Here is a 25000-nt window from a genome sequence, read left to right as displayed (position 1 = left end):
CCATGGGAAGGAAAGAGCATCCACCCTCCATGCTCTGGGGAGGGTATCCTAGTGCAGAAGGATGAGAGTTGTCTGTTCATGGAGGAGGCAAAAAGGTCTACCTGAGGTATACCCATCAATGGACCAGGTCCAGGAACATGTCCCTGTTTAACATCCTTTCATAGGATTGGGTCATGGACCTGCTTAGAGCATCTGCCATCACATTCTCTGCAGAAGGTATGTAGATGGCTAGGAGGTTTACTTGTCTCTACTGGGTAATCTCCCACACCTGTAGAGCCAGTCTGGACAGGAGGTAGGACTCCCCCCCCCCCAATGTGTTGATGTACCACCGCACAGTGGTATTGCCTGTGTACCATCTCAGCATACCTGGAAGAATCTGTGCCTTGAAGATTTGGAGGGCCAATATCAAGGCTGTCATCTCTTTGATATTGATGTGTTCCCCTCTGATGGGCAAGGGTCCAAGTGTCTCTCACGCTCCATTCTCTTAAGGTTGCACCCCAACCTGAGTCTGAAGCATCTGTGTACAGATTTGACTGGGGGGGAAGGGGTTCCAGGGGAAGAGCTGGATTGGCAGAGATCTGAGTAATCCACCAGTTTAGTTCCCTGGAAAGGCAGGGAAGGAGGGGTACCATAAACTCCAGAGCATGCAGGTGTTGTTTTCAGATTGTCCTTAAGTACCATTGGACTTTTCTTATGCTAAGGGTACCATGGGAATAGTGGAGGCCATGAATCCCAGGAGTCTCAGAAACTCCATGGCTGAAGAATTTCCTGGAAATATGAGGTGAGGGACAGAATCTTGTCTGGAGGGAGACAGGCCATCATTTGTCCTGTTAAAATCCTGTATCCTAGGAACACATGATCCTGAGAGGGTGTCAGTGAGTATTTGAGAAAGGTTTATGGTAAACCCCAGGCACCTCAAGAGGGAAATGGTGAAAGTTAGGTGTTGTTGGGGCAACTATGGGGATGATGCCTGGAAGAGGATATCATCCAGTCAGGGGAAGAGTTGGATCCCCTGCATTCTGGCAAAGGCAATGACTGGGGCTAGACACTTTGTGAACACTCTTGGGGCTGTAGAGAGACCAAATGGCAAAGTACAGAACTGAAATTGCAGAACCCACTGAGAAATTAAGGAATTTCCTGAAAAGTGGGTGGATTAGAATATGTCGTTAGGCATCTTTTATATCTAAGGACACCAAGAAGACCTGAGGAAAGATCAGGGTAAGCAGAGTAAGAAGAGTTAGCATGCAAAAGGTGGGTACCTTGAGGAATGTATTTAGATAGGAAAAATCCAAGATAGATCTCCAGGGAGGAATCCTCTCCCTCTTAATTGTGGGAGTACCTCTTGAATTTTGCCTTGAGAGAGGAGGGCCTGCAGGACTGGGGGAAAAGAAGCCATTTGGTCTCAAGCGGGTTGAGGAATACCTCTGAAGGTAGGTCTGGTTTCCCACATCATAAAATAACCTAGTTTTATTACTAAGAGGACCCAAGAGTCCTGGGTGACCTGTTTCCAAGCAGGAAAGGATACGGAGAGACACATGGAGAGGGGATGTCTGGGCTTAAGGCATTGTAGTCACAGAATATCAGGCTTGGTGTGTAAAGGCTGATTCTGAAATAGAGTTGAGGGAGAAGACCTGGTGGGGGGTCTGCTTCCTAGAATCTTTTTTCCTTTGGGAGGGATGTGTCTGGAAGGCCTTCTCACAAAGGTAGTTTTAGCTGGATAGTTCCTGTGGAAGTGGGGAACGGAGGAGACAAATATGTGCCTAAGGTCCTGGAGTTCTTTGTCCTTCACCTGAAGGGCCTTAAAGAGTTCAGCAGCCACTGTGCCAAACAAAGCCTTGTTATCCAAAGGAGCGTCCATGAGTTTTGGCTTGATGTCATCAGGCAGAGGCTGTAACCTAAGCCAGGAATATCTCCTGATGACAGAACCTGAGGCAACAGCCCTTGATGAAGCCACCACTGCATCATAACTGCACTTTATGGAGTGCCAGTTACCTGACTGCAGGAATTTAACAGACTAGTAACTTTAGCTTTAATGGGGGAATCAGAAAGCTCACCCAATTGTTTGATAGCATCAAAAGGAAGGGCCAAAGAATATTTGGCCATATGAGTTTGGTAGTTTATGGCTCTCACAGCTAAAGTGGTAGAGGTTTTTTGCCCAGCCTTTCCATAATTCTGCTTTCTTTAAGCGAGGGAAGTGGAGGGGAGAAGCTTGGAAGTTTTGTCTGCAGCCACAGAAATAGTGGATGGATCTGCAGAGGGGGCCCTGAAGAGAAATTCTGCATCTTCAGGGACTTTATAAAATCTGTCTGGGCACTTTGGAGCAGGGGGGTGTCAGTCTGGGGTTTTAGAAGCAGCCAGGAAGGCATCCAAAAAGGCTGGATGGACAGGAGGAACTGCAGATGGAGTAGGGGACTCCATTTGTAAGAGGTCATAATACCTCTTTTGAGTCTCAGTAACCTGATTGCAGTCCCATTTTAAAAAGTCCTTCATTTGGACTATTGTTTCTCCAAACGTTATGTCTTCCCCAGGGGAATACGGTCTATTCGACTCCTCCTCTGGAGAAACATACCTCAGGGGGGAGGCTATTTGGGATGTGTAAGTGAGGGATTCATCCCTTGAAGAATCCTCTTCTTCAGAGGAGATATCAGGTAATAGTTTGCCCTTAGGGGTATAGACTGAAGAGATTTGGGCAGGGGCTGAGGCCTGGCATAATACAAAGGAAGGCATTAAGTAAAGGGCTGCCAGTCAGGCCCTTGGTCCAGTGGCATGAATGGTTGAGAAGGAGCAGTATGCTTTGTTTTTTGCTTCTTCTTTTTGGGAACATCCGACATGGAAGTGTCAAGTAATGTGATGCAGGGAAGGAGGGCTGGATATCAGGCGGCACTCAACCACATCAGAGATAACGTCTTCATGGATGATGATTTGGGAAACCCCACACAGGCCCATGGAAATGACAAGCCTTGGTTCCCCCCTGGCACCTGAGTTGGATGCCTGTGACTCCCCTCTGGGATATGCTGGTGGCTTCTTTGATGGCTTCCTCCTGGGTACCCATCAATGGAAGATCCGCAGATTCCAACTTGGACTCTGGGCCTTCACCTGCCTCGAGAGGTATGGTTGGAATAGAGAGTGCACCTGTAGGATCAGGCTGAGACTTCTTGCCCTTTTTTGTGAGCAACTCTTCCAAGGTCCCCGACATCAGGTCCATATCTTTAGCTAAGTGTTTTGAGTGCTGGTTCTCTAGAAACAATTTTAACACATCAAGACAGCTCCTAAGGGTTTTTGGAACAAAAGCCTGACAGATCTCACAAGTGTTGTGGTCATGGTCTTGGCCTAGACAGAATAGGCAGAGCTCATGTGAGTCTTTATGTGAAATCTGCCTTCCACACCAACACTTGCCCTTTCTACCTGACATTAGCCCACAACACAGTAGCAAAAAAGGTAACAAAAACCCCTATGGGGTACTTATCTGAACACGAACAACCACAAAGTCATTTCTCCAAGCAAGCGATGACTGGAGATGGCAGTCACAGGTGGCAGAAAATTTTCTGAGGTAGGTGCATGCTAACATCCATTTTATATCCGATGTCCATTTATGGCCAATGTACACTGAGTGATGTGGGTCATCCGGGGGCAGACTCCCTCATGTTATCGATACAGCAGCATATGTATAGAAGGACATGTACTCTTCTCCAACTCTACCTTACAAGTTTAACCTTCACCAATGCAACTTTAATTTGCACATCATCCCTCAGCTTTTCAATTCTTCCAAAACACTACTCTTTAATTTTAGGCATATTCCCACTCACACCTCAGTTTGCAGCCTATACAAATATCACATATTGATATCTAAACTAAGGCTCCTCCTCCTCCACTCCCTCATCAAGATAAAACTCCAAGATGACATTCACCCTAATCCAGGCCCTTACTTACCACACCCCCACCAACCCAAGCCTCCACTCATCCACACCTCACCCAACTTATCTTACCCCCTCAAATTCCTCACTCCTCTGTCCACTACCAAAAAGATGCCACTCTGATCTATTAATAACCAATTTCAACTTTGGAAGCATAATAAAGTTCAAGAATTCCATGCAACCCTAGCACTATACTCCCCAGACACAGTCATGGTGCGTGAAACCTGGCTAAAGCCCCACATAAAAAGTGAGGAAATACTTCCCAATGGGTACAGCATAATCTGGTTAGATAGGTTAGCAAAGCAGGGTGGTGGCATTGCCATCATGTTTAAAGACTCCCTCAAACTGGTGCAAATAAACTCCACCCCTTTAGACCTACTTAACCCTGAAATAATAACAATAATAACTACATGTCTAGAAGTCAACTCCCATAAGTCTCTAATTCTTATTGCCATATACCTTCCCCTTGCAAACAACCTCCATACCACAGAAAATATTGTCTGCTGGGCTTCGACCAACTTCTCTCAAGAAATAATAATTCTAGGAGACTTCAGCCTAGACTGGCTTACCTGTTCCTCCAAAAATCCCACAAACTTTATAAACCTATACAACTTCTATCAAACCATTAACTATAACACATGTATAGATTAACACTCCAACAAGCAATCTATACTAGACTGGATTTGGATAAATAAACCCAACATAGGTTACGAAGCTGGCTGCCTTCCAGATTCCCTTAGTGATCACTCCCCAGCCTTTCTTCTTAGGAAAAAGATACACATAGCCAACAACATCCCATGCAAACACATCCGCAAAACCAAAAAACAATTTCTCCCCCTCTATTTTCAATACTACTACTACTATAGCAATATGACTAGTCACCATTAAACGTCCTGCAGTTAGACCTCGCTGTACAATATTTTAATAAGGCTTTCCTTGAAATACTTATCAGCTTAGCTCCCATTAGAAAAATTCATATCAAACCCAAACAACTACCATGGTTATTTAAAGAGACTAAACTGCTCGTCAAGCAAAGGGTTAGAGCCTGGACTCTCTGCCAAAACAATAGAAACAACGATAGCTTAAAATCCTACAAACAGCTAAGAAATCAAGCCAATAAACAAATCAAAAAAGACAAGAAACTTCCAAACATCTCAGCAAAAACATCAAAACAACCCTCAGAAATTCTGGCAAACCATTAACAACCGCCTAAACCCAGGAAAACCTACTACCCCTGCACCATCAACCAGCAACACAACTGAGGTTATAGCTACTCAATTCAATATTAGCTTTATAACTTCCTTGTTAAATAACAGCACAAACACTACCCTATCTATAACCAACCCTTGTGAACACAACCCTAACTCTTTCACTCAATCCAAACTAGTTACATAAGAAAGCTCATGAGTAAATTAAATCCCTGCTGTCTTATAGCTGACCATTTGCCCAATGAATTTCTGAAACTTGCCGCTGCAACCATCTCCTACCCCATATCTACTCTAATCAATTGCTCTGTCTCTGAACAGTATGTTCCTCTCCTCTGGAAAATATCCCATATCATACCCCTCCACAAAGGTAGCCCTTCCACTGACCTTTCTAATTACAGACCAATCGCCATTCTCTCTCCATTATCCAAATTCTTAGAAAAATGCATTCATTAACAAATCCTTGACCACCTCCTTAAGAACAGCCTTTTATCCAGTACTCAACATGGTTTTCCACCTAGACATAGTACCAGTACTGCTCTCATAAGCTTCACAAACACTGTTAATCTCAAAAATAATGGCCATCTTGTCTCTGCAACCTTCCTTGATATGTCCAAAGCTTTCAACACTGTATCACATCAAATACTCCTCAATAAGCTCACCTGTTATAATCTCAGCACATCCCTAACCTGGTTTCATAGCGATTTCTGTAACTGTCAACAAGCCACCAAATGGGATAACAAACTCTCCCCCTTCTACGTGTCACTGTTGGAGTCCCCCAAGGCTACATCCTCAGCCCTCTTCTTTTTATAATATTTTCCAATACCCTCAGTACCTCCACTAAACTTGCTTCTATCATTCGATAAGCTGATGATACCTCTCTCATCTGCTCTGCCCCCACCATTAAGGAACTACAGGAGAAAACACAAAATGCCCTCTAAGATATAGAAAACTACCTATCCAGCCATCAACACATTTTAAACCACAACAAAACTAGGCTTATGGTCTTCAGTTCTAATAGTGCAAAAATCACTCCATCCTCTCTTGCTATCTATTCTTCCAATGGAACAAAAATTGAACCAGTCAAGCAAACTAAACTTCTAGGTGTCACAACAGACAGCGGTCTAAAATTCAACAAACATATAGCACTAACAATCAAAAAAATCCATATAAAACTTGATGCACTCTGTAAGGCAAAACCCTGCCTAATTAACTACACCAGAATATCAACAGCCATATACCACCTCCTATCCATCCTCCTTTACTGTTACCAAATCTTTACAAACCTAGGTAAATCACATTTGCACAACCTCAAAACTTTTTACAATAAAATAGCCAAATTCGCCGCAAACTTACCTCATAAATCTCATCACTGTACCACTCTCCACCATCTTAGCTGGACTGAACTTCCCAACTTACTATCTCTCAACCAGCTACCAATTCCTCATAGTGCCATCTACAGACCTGACTATTGCCCTGCTGTCTGTGACCAATTATTTTAAGTATTATACCTGAATATTTGATTACTCTATATTTGCTTAGGGTGCATCTTTAACTACATAAGCAAGCAATGCTTAGTTTTATTTTTCGTCATATCTCTGTAAATCTTTATGTAATATATTTTATAATGCTTAGGGTGTACCCTAATTATAAGTAATGCTTTGTTTCTAGCTTTGTTTTTCATCATGTCTCTAAATTATTTGTAATGTATTTCTGGAGCTTTTCTCCCCAGGTCTTTGCTGAAAACGGGCTCTTGGCCCAGTTGGACACTACCTGGTACATAAATGTAAAATAAAATAAATAAAATAACCATGGAGTGGTAGAAATAGATAAAAGGCTTTATTTGACTAGTGCTTTTGCACTTAAACAAGTGCTTTTCAAATCTTTAACTAAATCTTTGAATGCGAAAGTCCTTGTTGAATAAATCTTTTTATCTCTTTCCACTGGCCCTACACAAGTGATTATTAAGCTGAACTGGCTAGCGTTGTTAAGTAAACTAGTTCTTAAGCTACCTTCAGGACGAGCTCTACTCTGATTGTAGGTATATAACTATTTGCTCTATGTATATGGGTCTTGCAAGTTAAAAAAAGTTTCATATTTGGTGTTAGTTCTGTTGTAGCGGGGTGAACAAATGTCATCTATGATGATGACAACAGAAGAAAGCAGCTGCAGGACAAATTAGATAAAATATTAAATAAATCAAGATTTTACTGCTAGATTCCTCTGGAGGCATTGGGCCACATACTACAGGAAATACTGGTCAAAAAGCAAAAGAAAGCTCTGGTGATCAACCTCTGAGGGACATGCGTTATGATCTAAGTCAAGGTTTCTCACAATGACCAGTGAGGCTTGAGTAGTCAAACATTATGCCTGTCATCCTCTATTGATTGTGTACAAGTATATAAGAAAGAGTACACCCATAACCTTCAGAAAGCTAGAGCAAAAACAGAATACATTAATGGAACTCATGACAAATTTTAGTTGATACAATGGTCTTTAAAGCCACCTCAAGAAGGAATGTAAGAAGAGTATGAAGGGGAAAACACCTGCACAGGCTTCTTTGGATATGTAATATATCTGCACACAAACCAGATGCAAGACACGATTGCTGTGATCAAGTCACAGTGGGCCACTATCATGCATATCTTGGCAAATACTAATAACCTGGAGAAATGCTTAAGGCAGAGTAATTTTCACTCAATGAGGCTGTCTGAAGGCCTTGAGGGGACTTCATTATTGACTTTTTGATCAACAGCCACTAAAGGCTTGTGCCTATAGTTTGTAAAGCCTACTGGGCACCAAATGAGCACTTCAGCCATCAGCTCAGGATCTTAAACAAGAGAAAAAGGTACAGCAAAGTATTTTAGCAAACTTAGTAAGCAGGACAGCAGCAGTATACTTTAAGGCAGTGAGGCAGCTGAAGAGTTACCTTGGTGGGGTGCATGACGTGAGATTGTTTCCTCACTTTCAGTAGGAAAGCTTTCAGGGAAGTCATGATGCAACCTTGTAGCAGTGCAAGCCAAAGTCCATATTTAAGTATCCTGCTGTACTTATGGTGAGCTGGGAAGATAAATCCTACAGCTGCAAAATGCAGAAAGTTGCCTTTCAATTTCTGCAGGACAGTGTGTTAAGTGCAGTATCCCATGGGAATGAGCCATGGAAAGTAGCACAAAAGTTAAGGTCAGAATGTTTCCTTAGAATAGCATTCAGTAAAAATGCCTAGTCATAAGGCAAAGAAAGATCCACTGACTACAAAAATGCAGGCTAGCTGCACTACATATGTGTATAACATTTGATGGAGAGAAGCTTACAAACCCAAAGAATAATCAGAAAGTGGATGCCATCTCCCCTTTCCCTTTGAAGATGCTGTCAAAGAACATCTTTGCAGTGTTAGTGCAAACCTGTTTTGCAGTCATTGGTGCAGAAAGGAATGCAGAAGGTCAGAGAAAACTTACATTTACCTCGCGATGTAGCACATAACTGCCCCAGCTACTCCTCAAGGAAATGCAACTCACAGAACCTAAGGCAGGGACATGCGATCACTTTTTACACAGGTGCCCTGGTCACAATACAAAGGGGCTTTAGAAGTTACTGTTGGATTTGCACTTAGATCCATAACACTGACTGGAGAATACAGCACTTAACCACATATGCAAATAATACAGATCCCATCTCAGCCAATCAAAATGCACTGAAAGCAGGTTGCCTGGTAACATGAAGCTCAGCAAGCCAGTATAAAATGAGGTGACAAATATGTCATTCAGAGAACTGTAGTGCATTTGATTTGGTTTATCACACAATGTAGTAATATAAAGCACATCCCATGTTTGGCAGACATACAGAAAGCCCTCAAAATTCAAAGATTTGTGTGAATTAAACACATTCACAGTACAATGCTAAGAAACACAAATAGTCACTGATATAAGAGTTGGTCACAATCACATGGCCTCACAAAAACAGCCTTCTCACATGTCTCAACACATCCCATTAGGACGTATCATTTAGCAACAATACGCTAATGCAACATAGATATTCTGTTGTAATTAATATTAGTATTGCACTGCAATGTAATAGGTTACGCTATTTCACAAATGCAGGATCAGCAGGACGCATACAAACTGCCAATGTACAACACAAATAGCACAGTTTCACAAGTTTAAATGTCAAATGTGTGACAGTATGCTATATTAGTGACTGGGCCATGCAAAAGCATGCATCACTCTGCAAAGAGCCATCAGAGCAGCTGAACATACACAGTAAACTACTCACCTTTTGATCCTTTGCTGGCACAAATGTCATAAACTCATCTACATGACCTACTACCAACCAGTCTGAGTAGAGTTCTATGGGGGGCTGAACTTGCTGGGCATAAAGAAAGTCTCTGACAACGTTTGCCATTCTCCTTCCTGATGACCTACATAAATCAAAATATCAAAAGAATTAAACAGGAAGTGATTATAGGCAACAGACAAAATACCCACAGACACCTTGTCAAACAATGAAACACAGCATGTCAACATCTGTGCACTGTCAATGTACCTTTCTTTTTTTTTTTTTTTTTTTTTTTTTTTTACTAATGACTTCCCCCTAATACAACTATGCTATTGTACAGAGAAATACATTTTTTAAACCTTTTTTATCCATATTAGCCCTGATAAACACACATGTATTTTTCAGGGGTAAACCAGATGTTTACTATGTGGACAACTGATCTGCTCATTGCTTCTCGTTATGTAAGTGGACTCTATGATAACGAGACTCAGCCTGACAGTTGTACCTAGTTTGCACTTAATTGCCTCAAACCACTAAATTCTACTGCCGTAACGATAATGACATTACTGAAGTTTCTGTCCCTCAGAGATCTGGAGGTCGTGTTACAAAGTTAATGCTGTAACAGCCAAACGGGATCTGGTCCAACAGCCACTGACATAGCAATATGAGTTTGGACTGATGTGCGTCTTTGTTATATTTGTTTTAGCTATGTAAAAAAAAAAGGTCAGCTGGTTATGATAAATCTGCATCATTCCTCACCTCAGCCTGTACAATGATATCATTAAATGATTATAGGAAGGACGAGATATGAAATAAATAAAAATAACCACTGCTAATATGGCACCTGCTATACTTCCTGAGAACATAAGAAATACCAAAATACCAGAAAGTATATATATACATACATACATATATATATATATATATATATATATATATATATATATATACACACACACACACACACACACACACACACACACACGCACACACACCTACATATCAAATCCTATCAATGCTGTAGCCTGGTTTCAAGATATGATACACAACAGTCAACAGGAACATATTTAATAAATACAGTACCTTAACAAATCTGAGTAAAGTCAATCTCTTAGTTTGGGTGACTAAACTTATGACATGCATCAGCTATTCCATTCATACTCTTGTTACTTAAAATAACATGCCTAGTTTTGCTCATTTTATGCAATGAAAAAACTCACTAAGACCACAGGCAAAAACACAGTGCAGCAAAAAAAAAATTACACATACAGTCTCCTAACTGAACCTCAAAATACAGATTTGAAGATTACTGAGAAGCTTTACACTGTTTGCATTCCCATAAACAAGTAGCCATCATTTACTAAAATTTCAAAGGATGATCCCACTTTTTAGGCTAACATTTATCAGCAATTCTATCAGCTGAAACCTAATTTCAATCAGTGTGTTGACTTGTGCAGGCACAGACAATACGCTGCTTTATTTGGGGAACAGGATGCTAAATCAACCATATGCAAATGGCTGCAAAGCCCAAATGGTAGCCATATGTGAAGCTATGGCATTTTAAAGCCAATGTGCCATTAAGAAAATGCTGTATGCCTGCATCACTGCATATTAGACACTATAGGCTTCCTATTTTTTTTTTCAATTATAACAGTGAATTCATTACCTCAGTTCTCATTTTTTTTGTTTTGATCACATAAAAAGGCAGTAATTCTGTCAGATGTGGGAAATGCACAGAGTAAGAAAAGATCAACTGTGTTTAATTAATTACTTGTATTTCTGCCGTATTTTCACATTGCACTTGCCTGATTGTTTGTTTGAAATTGTATTTTACTGTTACATGCTACACACTCATGTGCGCTAGCCTTTTAGAGCCTTGTTAGTATAATTTGTTTGTGCTTTTGCAACTTCTGTAAAAAAAAATCTATATTCTACAAAAATCCTATCTGCCTCCTCGTTTCCTGCCTTTCCTTAAACTAGTATAGTCCAGATCCCAGATTTACTGATTTCTGGATTGTGTTTTTTGTTGGGAGTGGACCAGACCTTGCAGGGATAGAGGGTAGTCTTGTAGCCTATCAGTGGCAGTGGTAAGCTCTGAACAACCTATCTATCACTAGGGGAGTGGTTTCCAGCTCTAGTTTGTTTTACTTTTGGCCGTTTTGGGCTGCTTCTATCCCTTTCAACTTCCTGCTTTAAAACCCGAGTTTGCGCACCTTGCAGCTCTGCTCAGCTAGGGTTAGTCTACTCCTGGTGCCAAAAAGTCTGAATTTTCCCTTAGAACTTGCTGCTTTTCAGTAGTAGCTCTAAAATCTTAACCCCTGTGACCAACACTTGCTCTAGTATAGCTAGAAAGCACTAAAGAATCTGTAAAACTAATACAAGCACTAAAATCAAATCGTAAGCACTAAGAGAACCTAAGCTGCAAGTACCTTGCCAAAGTAAGGAAAAAACAGCTTTTGTACTCTATTATAAAGCATCATACCCAGGCATGTCCAAGGGTCAGCTATAGGGGATTTCACCTGTCCACCTAGTGAATATGGGCATACTGGGGCAATGTAGCAATTGCCTCATGTACATAGACAACCCTCTTCTCCTACCAACAAATACTACAACTTGCGAGAGATGCAATTACATAGCTAAACTAGAAGCAAAGCTCTCTCCAGCCAAGACCATACTAAGCAGTCAAGAGGAGAAGGTGAACATCTGCACTATATCCCAAGCAACACATAGCCCTACAGAACCCACACCATCAACACCCACACATAGTAACACAAAACCCACATATGCGGAGGCCCTTAACATTAACCTACCCAAGAAACAAAAACTTCTGAAGCTGATACACAAGCGAACGCCAATTACTACTAATATGACACATAGCTCACAACACCAGTGTGCCACCCAAAAACAGCCCCTAAGGTAAAACAATGTACCAAACACTTTAGTCATAGGAGACTCTATAGTCAGGCACACTGATGTTCCACTTACCAGGCTGAATAAGGAGAAAGATACAGCTAGCTGCCTGTCAGGTGCCAGGATCCGCCACATAACGCATGCACTCAAGTCACTCCACAACAAGTACAAATATGACTCTGTCATTGTCCATGTTAGTGTGAATGACCTGAGACATACCTCCCTGGACTACATGAAAAGAGACATGGAAGAGCTCTCCGATCTTGTAGCTCAGGCAGGTATGACCCTAGCACTGAGTAGCATCCTGCCATCACCCAGAATGATATCACAGTACAAGGACAAAATGATTGACTTCAACAATTGGCTAAGCTTCTGGTGTCATTCTAAAGGGATCCAGTATCTGTCTGCCTGGGACAACATGATTGACAGACCACAATGCTTTGCCAGAAATGGCCTGCACCTGTCACCCTTGGGATTCCAGATACTGGCAAAGGCTCTTGCCACCCCTATAGTCCCTTTTTCAGGCAAGGTTGAAAAGACAAATCCACCACCATAACAGGTACATGTAAGCAAAATCTAAGGGTAATGCTACTCAATGCTAGAAGTCTAAATCTCAAAATGCACTCGCTCAAGGCACACCTAAAAATGGAGAACATCGACATCTGTGCAGTAACTGAGACCTGGTTCAAGGCTCCAGAGAGCACCCCAGCATTACCGGGCTATAATTCATACCACACCTTTCAGCCACCTAACCTGGACCAAAACACTAAAGGTGGAGGTGTGTCCATATTCATCAAAGATACCCACACTTCCAGACTAGTTGCCAAGCATAACGCATCTGAGATTATCCAAGTGCAACTAACTCTGGGCAAGACTGCAAACCAAATTGTTACTTGCTACAGATCCCCCACCATGCCCCAGGACTCTCACTCCACATTTCTTGAAACACTGGAAAATATTAAGGTACTACTCAACATCCTAATACTAGGAGATTTCAACTACCCCACCATCAAATGGGAAAACTACTCGTGCACTAACTCTTTTGCTCAACGTTTTTTGGAATTCATAAATTCAAACGCCCTGGATCAACTTATCCGCACCAATATATATAATAGATATATATAATAGGGAGCAATATCCTGGACCTGGTCATTACCAACATGGGCGACCGGTGTTCCACACCAGAGGTCATCTCCTCGTTGGTCAAATCTGACCACAAGCTAATCAGCCTAGACATCCACATCCCACCACTACCCGCTATTAGGGAAACCACAGTAAAAACATTTCTCCAAAGCCACCTTCACGCTTCTTAAGACAGAAGTGGCAAACTTCACAACACCCATGCAGCCAGACACTAGAGATACAACTGCTGAATCCTACACAAAGGCACTTTATAAGCACCTACATGAGTGCATGGATTGTGCCATCCCTAACAGAACCAAGACGCTATCCTCCAAAAAAGGAAGCCAATCTGGTGGTCTCCTGCCATAAATAAACTCTACAACAGAAGAAAGAAACTGTTGCAAAAAAGAGTAAAATCCCATGACTGGAAGAACTCCCTGGTCAACCTCAGTAAGAAGCTGAGATCCCTCATAAAATCCTCCAAAGCTAGTTATGAAAACAAAATAGCCACTGATTCTAAAGACAACCACAAAGCATTCTATAGCTATGTCAAGAATCTCAATGGCAACACTCAGATCTGCTCTGAGTTACAGCACAATGGCACTAAATATACAAAACCAACTGATATTGCCAACATCCTGGCAGATAGGTTCAGTGCTAACTTTATCCCCCCCCCCCCCCCAAGGGCCCATCTCTATACCGGAGGAATGCAATGTTCCTGAAATCACGGTTGCACAGGTAAAAAACTCACTCTCCAAAGCCAAGAACACAGCATCTTTGGGTCCTGACAACATCCCAGGCTGCGTTCTACATGAACTACAGAATGAACTGGCACCCCACCTAAGCACCATGTTCAATCATAGCCTCACCTCAGGCTTTGTGCCCACTGAATGGCGGACGGTGACTGTTATCCCACTCCACAAAGGGGGAGCCACCACAGACCCCGGGAACTACCGCCCCATTAACCTAAAGAGCCTGGTCTGCAAGGCCATGGAACGTATCATCATGGAACTTATAAACAAAGACATTGGTAACCTCCAAACTCTGGACCCCACCCAGTTCAGGTTTCTAAAAGGCAGATCATGTCTCCTAAACCTGACTGACTTCTTTGAAGCAGTCACCAAAGCCGTAAACGAGGGTAACGTTGTTCACACAGCCTATCTAGATCTCGCCAAGGCCTTTGACACCATCCCCCACTCTGAAATTATAAATAAACTCACGAAACTAGGTATAAATCCCTATGTCACAAGATGGGTTTCCAACTGGCTCACCGACAGAACCCACACTGTGAAAGTAGCAGACTCAAAATCCGACTCCAGACCAGTGACAAGTGGAGTACCACAAGGATCAGTCCTGGGTCCTCTCCTGTTTGGCATCTACATTTCTGAAGCCTTTGGCTAACGAAGTTTGCAGATGACTGCAAACTAGGAGCCACAGCTGAGTCCCCAAATGATGTGGACATCCTACAGAAGGGCTTCACGGAGACAGATGCCTGGTGTCAGCACCATGGCCTCAAGCTCAATGCCAAAAAGTGCATCATCATCCCTTTTGGTAAAAACTCTGTACCCATGAGCTATCACATTGGTGGTAGTCTACTTAACACCATAAGTGTGATAAGAGACCTTGGGACACAGGTAGACAGCAGCCTCTCCTTCGACAAACACATTGCCACAGTAGTCAGGAAATCCTTCTACGTGGTACACCTCATCACAAAAGGCTTCTCATCCAGGAAAAAAAAGAGGCCATTGTTCCCATCTACTCGCTACTCATCAGACCCATTATAGTGTACAATGCCCCTTTTGGTATATTCCTCACAAGACATTTGCAACAACTGGAAAGGCCACAGAAATACCTCACAAAGAGTATTACTGGCCTCAAACAGATGCCCTGTGCAGACCGGCTCAAAAAACTCCAGCTTTACTCCATCACGTAATGCCTACTCAGAGGCGAGCTCTGCCTAACATACAAAGCTATGTCAAATCCTGAGCTGTTGGACATGCTCCACCTAAAGAAATCCCAATCCCTCTGTGCTACATGCTCTAGGGACTTAAACCTTCTCACCACATTAAACAGGACATGCTGGAGGGATAGATTCCTGTCCCAGAGACTTCCCATACTCTGGAACAAACTACCTATCTTTATCAAGCAAAACTCCTCATTAGCTCTCTTCAAGAAAAATCTTGATGATTGGATTGGAAATAGGAAATTCACCCTGGGGATCACCGCTGTGGCTCTGCTCGACAGGGGCACAGGTAAATAATCTTCTTTGGTGGCGAAAGCCAGGGTACCTTTTCAACTAGGCTTGTATAGGCCCTAGGGCCAATAGCCTAGTACCTGCCTATGAACCTATGAAATATTGTAGGAATTATACAAGTTAAAATAGATCTAAATATTCATTATTCCTCAAATATAATTAGATATACAATCCAGAAAATATATAAGCACCTCAGTGAGAAAGGAAAACACTGATCCTTGTCTGGAGACTTATACCAGGGCACCCTGCATTCTATGCAGTTGTCACTGCCACTGGAGCATCAAGGACTCATTAGATAGTTGGGTGCCTTGTTTCCCCTAAGAGCAGTAGTTTCTCCTTTCCACTAGGAAACTACCATGTTGGATATTTTTGAACAAACAAGCATACTATGCAGAACAACCAATTAACCCAGTATTGTTATAACAACTCAACAAGAAAGAAAACACTGACCCTTATCTGGAGATTTTTAATTTCTTGTCAAATTGCTACTACAATACTAGGTTAATTGGTTAACTGGCTATCCTAAAGTGCATGCTTGTGTGTTTAAAAATCACCATCGTTGTGATTTTTGATAAATTAAATATAGATGTTTAGATGTCTGTGCTGAATGCTGTGTGCCTTGTAGAAAACCAAAGTGTGATGACTGCACATAAACTTTGCAGATTATTAACATTTTAAACTGTGCACAATAACTATTAAAATAACTGTCTATATAACAGATGAGAAGTACAATACTGTTTAGCTTTCAGGGTTTAATGTCTTTGGGTTTCTTTTCAATACAACATAAATGATGTTCTTCGTGATACAGATCTCCCAAAAATCAGATTACAGCTCACATACAATCTTATGAAAGCTGTCTATGGAGTCTTTTTTGGTTGTGTGAACTGTCTTTGGACACCCCCGCACTGCAAGTGATGCAGTCTGTTAATAATGCTCCTTTGTGTTCTTGTTTCAAGGTGAATTACGTAACAGTTCTTTCCTCGCACCTGGATCCTTATCTGTAGTCTTTGAAGCATGTTCCAGACACTGAGCATTCAGCTTGTCTCAAGCTGTACCAGACTTCATGTTACATTGCATGAATGAACGCCACTTTATTTATTTGATTTTTTCCTTGCTTTCAGCCAAGAACAGTTAGCAAACAGAAATACATGCATCTAAATGACTATATTATTCCTACATATATTATAGCAACAGACATGTATATGCATCTAACTAGCAAATAGATGTGCACATGCATTTATACATTGTTAAACATATCTAACAATTTCCTAGTTGAAAGGAGAAATAACTGCTAACTGTCTGGGACTCCCTGTTGACCCAGTGGTAGTTGCAAATGCATAGCGTGCATGTGCGTGTGTGTGTGTGTGTGTGTGTGTGTGTGGGGGTCTTGGATTCAATCTCCAGATAAGAGTCAGTGTTTTCCTTTAATCGTGCTTTCTTTTTTCTTTTGCAGGGCGCAAGTACTCTTCACTTCACCCTTGAAATTATATATAGTGACTACATGGTTCCACAAACACTGAAGTTACTGGCATTAATATTTTACTGAAAACTATTTTGCCTCAACAGTTATTTGAGCAGATTTCTCTTTTACAGATTAATTCCCAAACTTGATTGACAACAGTGTAGCTGTTTAAGTGATTGTAACTGCTGTAAATGAACCATTAAAAGCTTAAAAACCTCGGCTTTGGCCGGCTAAGAACTTGCTATATTCAACTGGACGTATAAGAGAATTTAAGTACCTTTATCTGCTCTTTTTTTTTCAAAAAAATACAGTATTTAAATTGATTTTAACTGTGTGGAAGGAATATTAGCTGAACTGGAAGTTAGTCAGTGTTTGCTGAATTTTGTTATTTGCTAGTAATTACAGGTGTGGGGGTAGTCACATTCTTTGATTTCCTGTCCTTGCCTATTTAAGTGGTACAGTGTGAAATATTTTCTGCTTAAAAACCTCAGCTTTGGCCGGCTAAGAAAGTACAGTTGTGTATACCTACCATAAATGTAGATGTTCGAGTGTCTTCACTGTTGCAGTCATAACTGTAGGGTACTCCTACCGGCAGGCAGCCCGAGGTCGGCCAGAATATCAAAGTCTCGGTCTGGCGTCAGCTGTTTCAGCTAGAACCCTGACGTCAGAGCGCATGGGAATAAAGCTGACAGCCGAAGCCATCTTCTCCAGCCTTTCTTGCCCCTGATGTCAGAAGCCCCCATAAAACCAAAAGGTGTCCCAAGGGAAACACAAATACACCAGAAAGGTAGAGGAAAAGGAAACACAGAAAGCAAATATAAACAAGAGGGGTCTGGAGGGAGGGAAACACCGACTGCAACAGTGAAGACACTCGAACATCTACATTTATGGTAGGTATACACAACTGTACTATGTTCTTTGTGTTTCACTGTTGCAGTCATAACTGTAGGGTAGAATCCCAAAGCTGAGAATACGGGAGGAGGTTATGAAGTAGAAGGAGCAGCTAGAAGACCCTGCAAGACAGCAGAGGCAAAGCCTGCCCTAGACTTAGAGTACAAAGGGAGGTTATAGTGCTTGGAAAAAGTATGCACAGAGCTCCAAGTGGCAGCCTTCAGAATGTCCTTGGTAGGCACTCCTCTGAGAAAGGCTGCTGAAGTGGCAGCTGCTCTAGTAGAATGAGTCCTGACGGTACCTGGAATCTATTTTCCATAAAGAGAGTAAAGTACAGTTTTGTACCTACCATAAATGTAGATGTTCGAAGATCCACATTGCTGCAGTCATAACTTATGGGTAGTCCACTGTCCTCGGTCGGCCCGAATACCAAAGTATTAGGCTGACGTCGGTCATGGGCGCTCAGATCTGACGTCAGAACGTCAAGGTATTAAAGCGCATGACCGACGTCATTTCCTCAGTCTTTTCTTGCCCCAGATGTCAGAAGGCCCTAAAATAAAGGCCACAGCCAAAAATAGAATAACTCCCTAAAACCATGCACAAAAAACAGCTACAACCCAAATCATGCCACCACTCCAAACTACAGAGGGGAGGGAAAATTGGACTGCAGCAATGTGGATCTTCGAACATCTACATTTATGGTAGGTACAAAACTGTACTATGTTCTTCATCTCATATTGCTGCAGTCATAACTTATGGGTAGAATCCCAAAGCAGAGGTAAAGGGAGGCTGGCAAAATCATAAAGCATTGGGGGCTGCCAAAATGCCCTGTAAGATTGCAGTGGCAAATCCAGCCCTAGATTTGGAATAAAGCGGAAGATGGTAATGTTTAGAAAAAGTGTGCACTGAACTCCAAGTAGCTGCTTCCAAAATATCTTTCGTAGCTACCCCCCTTAAAAAAGCAGTAGAAGTGGCAGTAGCCCTAGTGGAGTGAGGCCTGATTCCAGCTGTAATCTCCTTACCATGATGAGAATAACAAAAAGCAATACAAAAGCCAATCCACTTAGAAATAGTTTGTTTTGAAACAGGTTTCCCCTGAGAGCCCAAAGCAAAAGAAACAAACAACTGCTGAGACTGTCTGAACCCTTTAGTCTTGCTCAAATAATAACGCAACTGCCTGTGAATATCCAAAGTGTGCAAGATTTTCTCCCCTTTATTTTGGGGATCTGCATAAAAAGTAGGCAAATGAATAGATTGGTTCAAGGCCACATTTGAAACCACTTTAGGCATAAAAGTAGGGTTAGTACGCAGAGATACCCTGTCCTTATGAAAAATTAAGAAGGGTTCAACTGCCATTAGAGCCTGTAATTCAGAAACCCTTCTAGTAGACGTAATGGCCAACAAAAAAGCAGTCTTCCAAGACAAAAACTTTAGCTCAGCTGTAGCTGCAGGTTCAAAAGGAGGTAAAGTAAGTTTTTCCAACACAAAATTGAGATCCCAAGCAGGAGTAGGAGCTCTCTGGGGTCTTATGTTCTTTGCCCCTCTAAGGAATTGCTTAAACAAAGGATGAGAGAATAATGGTGGGTCACAGTCATAGTGAGCAGAAATGGCTGCAGCATGAACTTTTATAGAGGAGAAAGACAAACCCTTGTCCAATAATTCTGTAAGATATTGAAGAGAAACACTCAAATCAGGCCTGGAAACATCAAAGCTCTTTGCTTTGCTCCAAATAAAAAATCTCCTTCATTTATCAGCATAAACTTTCCTTGTACTAGGCCTCCTGGCCTCCAAAATAACATTCAAAACTTGTTGAGGAAGCTGCGACCCTCCAGGGTCTAGAACAGAATATGCCAGGCTGTTAGATGCAGGGACTGAATCCTGACATTGAAGAAATGATTGCCCTCCTGAGTCAAAATGTGCGGAATCCAAGGCAAAGGGTAAGGAGGATCCCATACTAAACTCCTTAGCAGAGGGTACCAGTGCTGTCGAGGCCAATCTGGAGCTATTAGAATCATGGAGGGCTTGTCCTGTCTGATCTTCAAGAGAACCTTTGGAAGAAGAGGCAGAGGCGGAAAGGCATAGACGTGAAGATTGCTCCAACTGAATGATAGAGCATCCACTTTCCAAGCTGTGGGATGAAACATCTTTGTGCAAAACTTTGGCACCTGGAAATTTAGTGGAGAAGCAAACAGATCTATGTCTGGAGTCCCCCATATCATTGTCAACTGTCGAAATACATGAGGATCCAATTTCCACTCGTGGGGATCCACTATCCGTCTGCTCAAAACATCTGCTAAGGAGTTCTGTGCTCCTGGCAGAAACCTTGCTTGAAGAGTGAGTTGCAAACTGAGAGCAGTCTCCCACAAAATCATAGCTTGCCTGCAAAGAGGGTACGGATGGGTTCCCCCTTGCTTGTTGATGTACCACATGACAGTTGTGTTGTCTGTTTGAATCAACACCTGCCCTGGGAGAAGTAAATCCTTGAAAGCCATCAATGCAAACTGGACTGCTAACATTTCCTTCAAGTTGATATGTAAATGTTGAAGTCTGACAGGCCACGTGTCTTGAACCCATTTTCCATTGAGGTGTGCTCCCCAAGCCTTGTCTGAGGCATCTGTCATTAAGATCTGACTCGCCTCTGGTCGGGTCACAGAGAGTCCCTTGTTTAGGTGACATTCCTGAGCCCACCACAAAAATTCCTTTTGAATGCAAGGTATTATCTGAATGACAGTGTCCAAATCTTGGCAGTGTTGTGTCCATACATTTTTGAGATACCATTGTAGCTTCCTCATATGTAGTTTGGCATTGGGAAGCACCAGAATACAAGATGCCATGAACCCCAAGGCTTGAAAGACTGTCCTTGCAGTCAGCCTGGACAGTAGAGACAATTGATGGAAGTAAAGTGTAAGATTCTTTTGCTTGTCCGGGGTCAAAAAGGCCATCTGGGAAGCTGTATTCAGTCTCACACCCAGAAAGCACATTTCCTGAGAGGGTACTAGACTGGACTTTGTTTCGTTCACAGAATACCCTAGGCACCTTAACACTGTCATAACATACTGTAGATGGTGAAGAAGCTCGAGCTTGTCTTGAGCCAGAATCAGGCAGTCGTCCAAATAAGGATAAATTTGTATTCCTCTTAACCTGAAGAAGGCTATTACTGGAGCCAGAACTTTTGTGAATACTCTGGGCACAGTAGATAAGCCAAAGGGCAATGCAGAGAACTGATAATGTAATGTCCCAGCCCGAAAACGCAGGAATCTCCTGCAACTGATTCTGATAGGAACATGAAGATAAGCCTCTTTGAGATCCAGAGTTACCATCCAGTGATCTTTGCCCAACAGAGGCAGAAGTTGTTGCAACGTCAACATTTTGAATTTTGGAATGTCCAGATATGTGTTGAGGACAGATAGATCCAAGATTGGCCTCCAAGTGTTTCCTTTCTTTGGTACAAGAAATAGGCGAGAGTAAAATCCGAGGCCCACTTCTGACAGAGGGACCTGCTGTATAGCCCCATTTGAAGAAGTAAAGAAATCTGTTTGTGAGCCTCTGCCCTTTGCTGAGGAGGAACGTCTGGCATGCCTTTGAAAGGAGGCAATGTGTGGAAATAAAACTTGTAGCCTCGGTCTATAATGTCCAACACCCATTTGTCTTGGGTGACTAGAAGCCAATTTTGCTTGAAGAGTGCCAACTTTCCTCCCAAAGGAGCTGCCAGGCAGGAAGGATCTGGCAGCTGGAAATGCAGGTCATTGGGCCTGTTTACGAAAGGACTGGCCCCTGCCCTCACCTGTAGATTGTGCTGGTGAACTCCACGGTCTGGGCCTGAAAGAACTCTGAGCTCTGCCCCTACCCCGTCTAGATCTACCCCTAGACTGCGAATCAGAAGAAGGATAAGTCCAACCCTTAGCAGGCCAGTTCCTGCTGAACTTAGGGCTGCACCTGCAAAAAATCTTTAACAGTCTGCATAGACTTAGCCTTGTCTTCCATTTTTTTCAAGACAGACTCCACAGGAGAACCAAACAAAACTTCAGACTGCAAAGGAGCATCCAAAATCCTAGCTTTAACATGCTCTGACAAATTCTGATCCTTAAGCCAGGCGTGCCTGCGAAGAACTGAACCAGTGGCAGCCACCCTGGAAGAAGCCTGCAAAGCATCAAAACCACACTGCAAAGCATGCTTACCCACCTGATCAGAGGCATGTACCAAATCCTGTAATTCCTTACACTCTATGCCCTCAGCCAAAGCATCCATTTTAGATTTTAACTGAGTAAGAAGAAAATTCTGTTATTTCAACATATGAAACTGGCAATTCAAAGCCCTCATTGCTAAAGTGGAAGAGGTATATACTTTCTTACCCCACCTTTCCAAAGCTCTAGCATCCTTATCCAAAGGAACGGGATTCTTTACAACAGAAGCCCTGACACCCTTAGGTCCCTGGCTAATAGTTTCTGGGTCGGCCCTAGGGCTCTTATATAGATATTTATGAGCCTCAGGCACTCTGTAATACCTATCCGGCTTCACTGGCGCAGGAGGCAAAGAATCTGGATTAAGGGGAGCCTCAGAGAAAACGTCTTGAACAACATCCAAAACAGGAGGTATAGCCAAGGGCCTATGCTGTGGTAAAAACAAAAATTCCCTAAGCCTCTTCCTGGAATCTGAGAAATCCTGACCTTCCCATTTAAAATGCTCCCTCATGGAATGCAGGGTTTCTGAAAAAGAAAAATCCTCTGGAGGAGAAGCAGAAGGAGTGGAATCCTCTGCGTCTGAATCAGAATAAGGAGGAAAATCCTGAATGTCTTCAGCCGAAGACTCTGAGTAATCTGAAGCCTGCTCCAAACTTTCCATTTCTGGCTCCACCCTAGGCCTCTTATCCGGAGGGGGCATAGAACCCCTGATTAAAGTAATTAAATCTTCTGCCATTTTAAGCATGTGCTTTTTAGGCACAGAACCTGCAGAACTAGGACTGACACCTGTGGAAGGCAAACCAGGCCTGCCTTTGGAAGGCACCTTAGAGACAGAAGGAGAAGGCCTAACCACCTTAGGCAAAGAAGGGAGAATAGTAACCTGAGAGGCCCCCTCAGCCTGACCTGACTCCTGGGAAACCACATCTTGCAAAACCAATGTCTCCCCCTGAGACTCAGATGAAACTGCGTCCGGATCAACTGAATCCACAGTGGTGTCTAAAGAACCGGCGTCCGGAACGGACGAGTCATCCTGTTTGGACTTTAAAGATTTATCTTTGCGCTTCTTCGCGGTAGCGGGCGTCGGAGGATCCGACGGCATATTGTAATTACATCGCTTACCGAAGACAAGCCTAGCACAATCTAACCTACGTTTAATGGTGCGCTTATTAAATCTAGCACAAAAGCGACACCCTACTACGTCGTGCTCAGGTCCCAAACAAGGAATACAAAGAGAGTGGTAATCCCTATGCGGTATCTGTTTCCCACAAGAAATACAATTATTCACTTTTTCTGACATCAGGAAGTAACTGAGGCAAGAAAAAACAAAAATAATCCCCAACGGGGTACTTAGCCCAACTTGGTATCGGTCTGAAACTCAGAATACGAAAATTTCAGAACGCCGAACGGCACTTGCAAACGCTGCTTCTGCTTCGGACCATGCGGCAAAAAAGACTGAGGAAATGACGTCGGTCATGCGCTTTAATACCTTGACGTTCTGACGTCAGATCTGAGCGCCCATGACCGACGTCAGCCTAATACTTTGGTATTCGGGCCGACCGAGGACAGCGGACTACCCATAAGTTATGACTGCAGTAATGTGAGATGAAGAATATCAATATCTTATTCCATGAGCAATCCATTTGGAAATAGTTTGCTTAGAAATGGCTTTACCAAGAGAACTAGAAGCAAAAGAAATAAGCAATTGATCTGATTTTCTGAAACTTTTAGTTTTGTCCAGGTAAAAACGTAGTTGCCTGTGTACGTCCAATGAATGCAAAATCCTTTCCCCCCTATTTTGGGGTTTTGGAAAAAAGGTAGGAAGGTGAATAGTCTGATTTAGAGCCACTCTAGAAACAACCTTAGGCATAAAAGTAGGATTGGTCCTCAAGGAAACTCTGTCCTTAAGGAAAATGAGGTATGGTTCCACGGCCATGAGGGCTTGTAACTCAGACACCCTTCTGGTAGAAGTCAAGGCCAACAAGATAGCTGTCTTCCAGGATAAGAACTTAATGTCCGCAGATGCAGCAGGCTTAAAAGGAGGCAAAGTAAGCTTTTCCAAGACATAGTTGAGATCCCAAGGAGGGACAGGAGGAGTTCTAGGAGGTTTTAAATTCTTAGCTCCTCTCAGAAATTGTCTGACCAACTGGTGGGAAAAAATGGGAGGAACACAAATGAAATGTGCTGAAATAGCAGAAGCATGAATTTTAATGGAAGAAAATGAAAGACCTTTAATCAAAAGGTCTGAGAGATAAAGTAAAATAGATGAGATATCAGGTATTAAAGGATCAGAGCCACGATCCTGCATCCAAATACAAAATCTTTTCCATTTAGAAGCATAAGATTTCCTTGTACTAGGACGCCTAGCTTCCAAAAGAACATCCAAAACTTGTTTAGGAAGAGAAGAAGGAATCAATTGCCTTTGATGAGCCAAGCTGCCAGACAGAGAGTCTTGATTTGAGAGTGAAATACCTGACCCTGATGCTGGGACAGTAGAGAATGGGTCAGAGGAAGACTCCAAGGAGGAACCAAGGAAAGGTGCAGTAGAGTAGGGTACTAAAACTGACAAGGCCAATTTGGAGCTATCAAAATGATCAGTCTGTGTTTGTCTAGCTTTATCTTTAGCAATACCCGAGGCAGAAGAGGAAGAGGAGGGAAGGCATATCCTGAAAGATTCCTCCAGCTGAAGGACAGGGCATCCACTTTCCAAGCTGTCTTGTGGAAGGACCTGGTGCAAAAGAGAGGCAACTGATGGTTGAGATGGGATGCAAACAGATCTATCTGAGGACAGC

General features: G+C 42.5%; 1 protein-coding gene across 1 annotated transcript in view; it reads right to left on the bottom strand.

Annotated features, from left to right (window-relative positions):
- Positions 1-25000, bottom strand: part of PADI2 (peptidyl arginine deiminase 2) — a 1404027-nt gene that overhangs the window by 194685 nt on the left and 1184342 nt on the right. Inside the window, exon 12 of the mRNA XM_044061822.1 lies at positions 9389-9533. Coding sequence (XP_043917757.1) covers positions 9389-9533 — 145 coding nt within the window. The remainder of the gene's footprint in view (positions 1-9388; positions 9534-25000) is intronic.

Source organism: Protopterus annectens, chromosome 2.part0 (genome assembly GCF_019279795.1).
Source record: "Protopterus annectens isolate FY-2018-M chromosome 2.part0, PAN1.0, whole genome shotgun sequence".
Taxonomy (NCBI): Eukaryota; Metazoa; Chordata; order Ceratodontiformes; family Protopteridae; genus Protopterus; species Protopterus annectens.
This window is presented reverse-complemented; position numbering and strand designations above follow the sequence as displayed.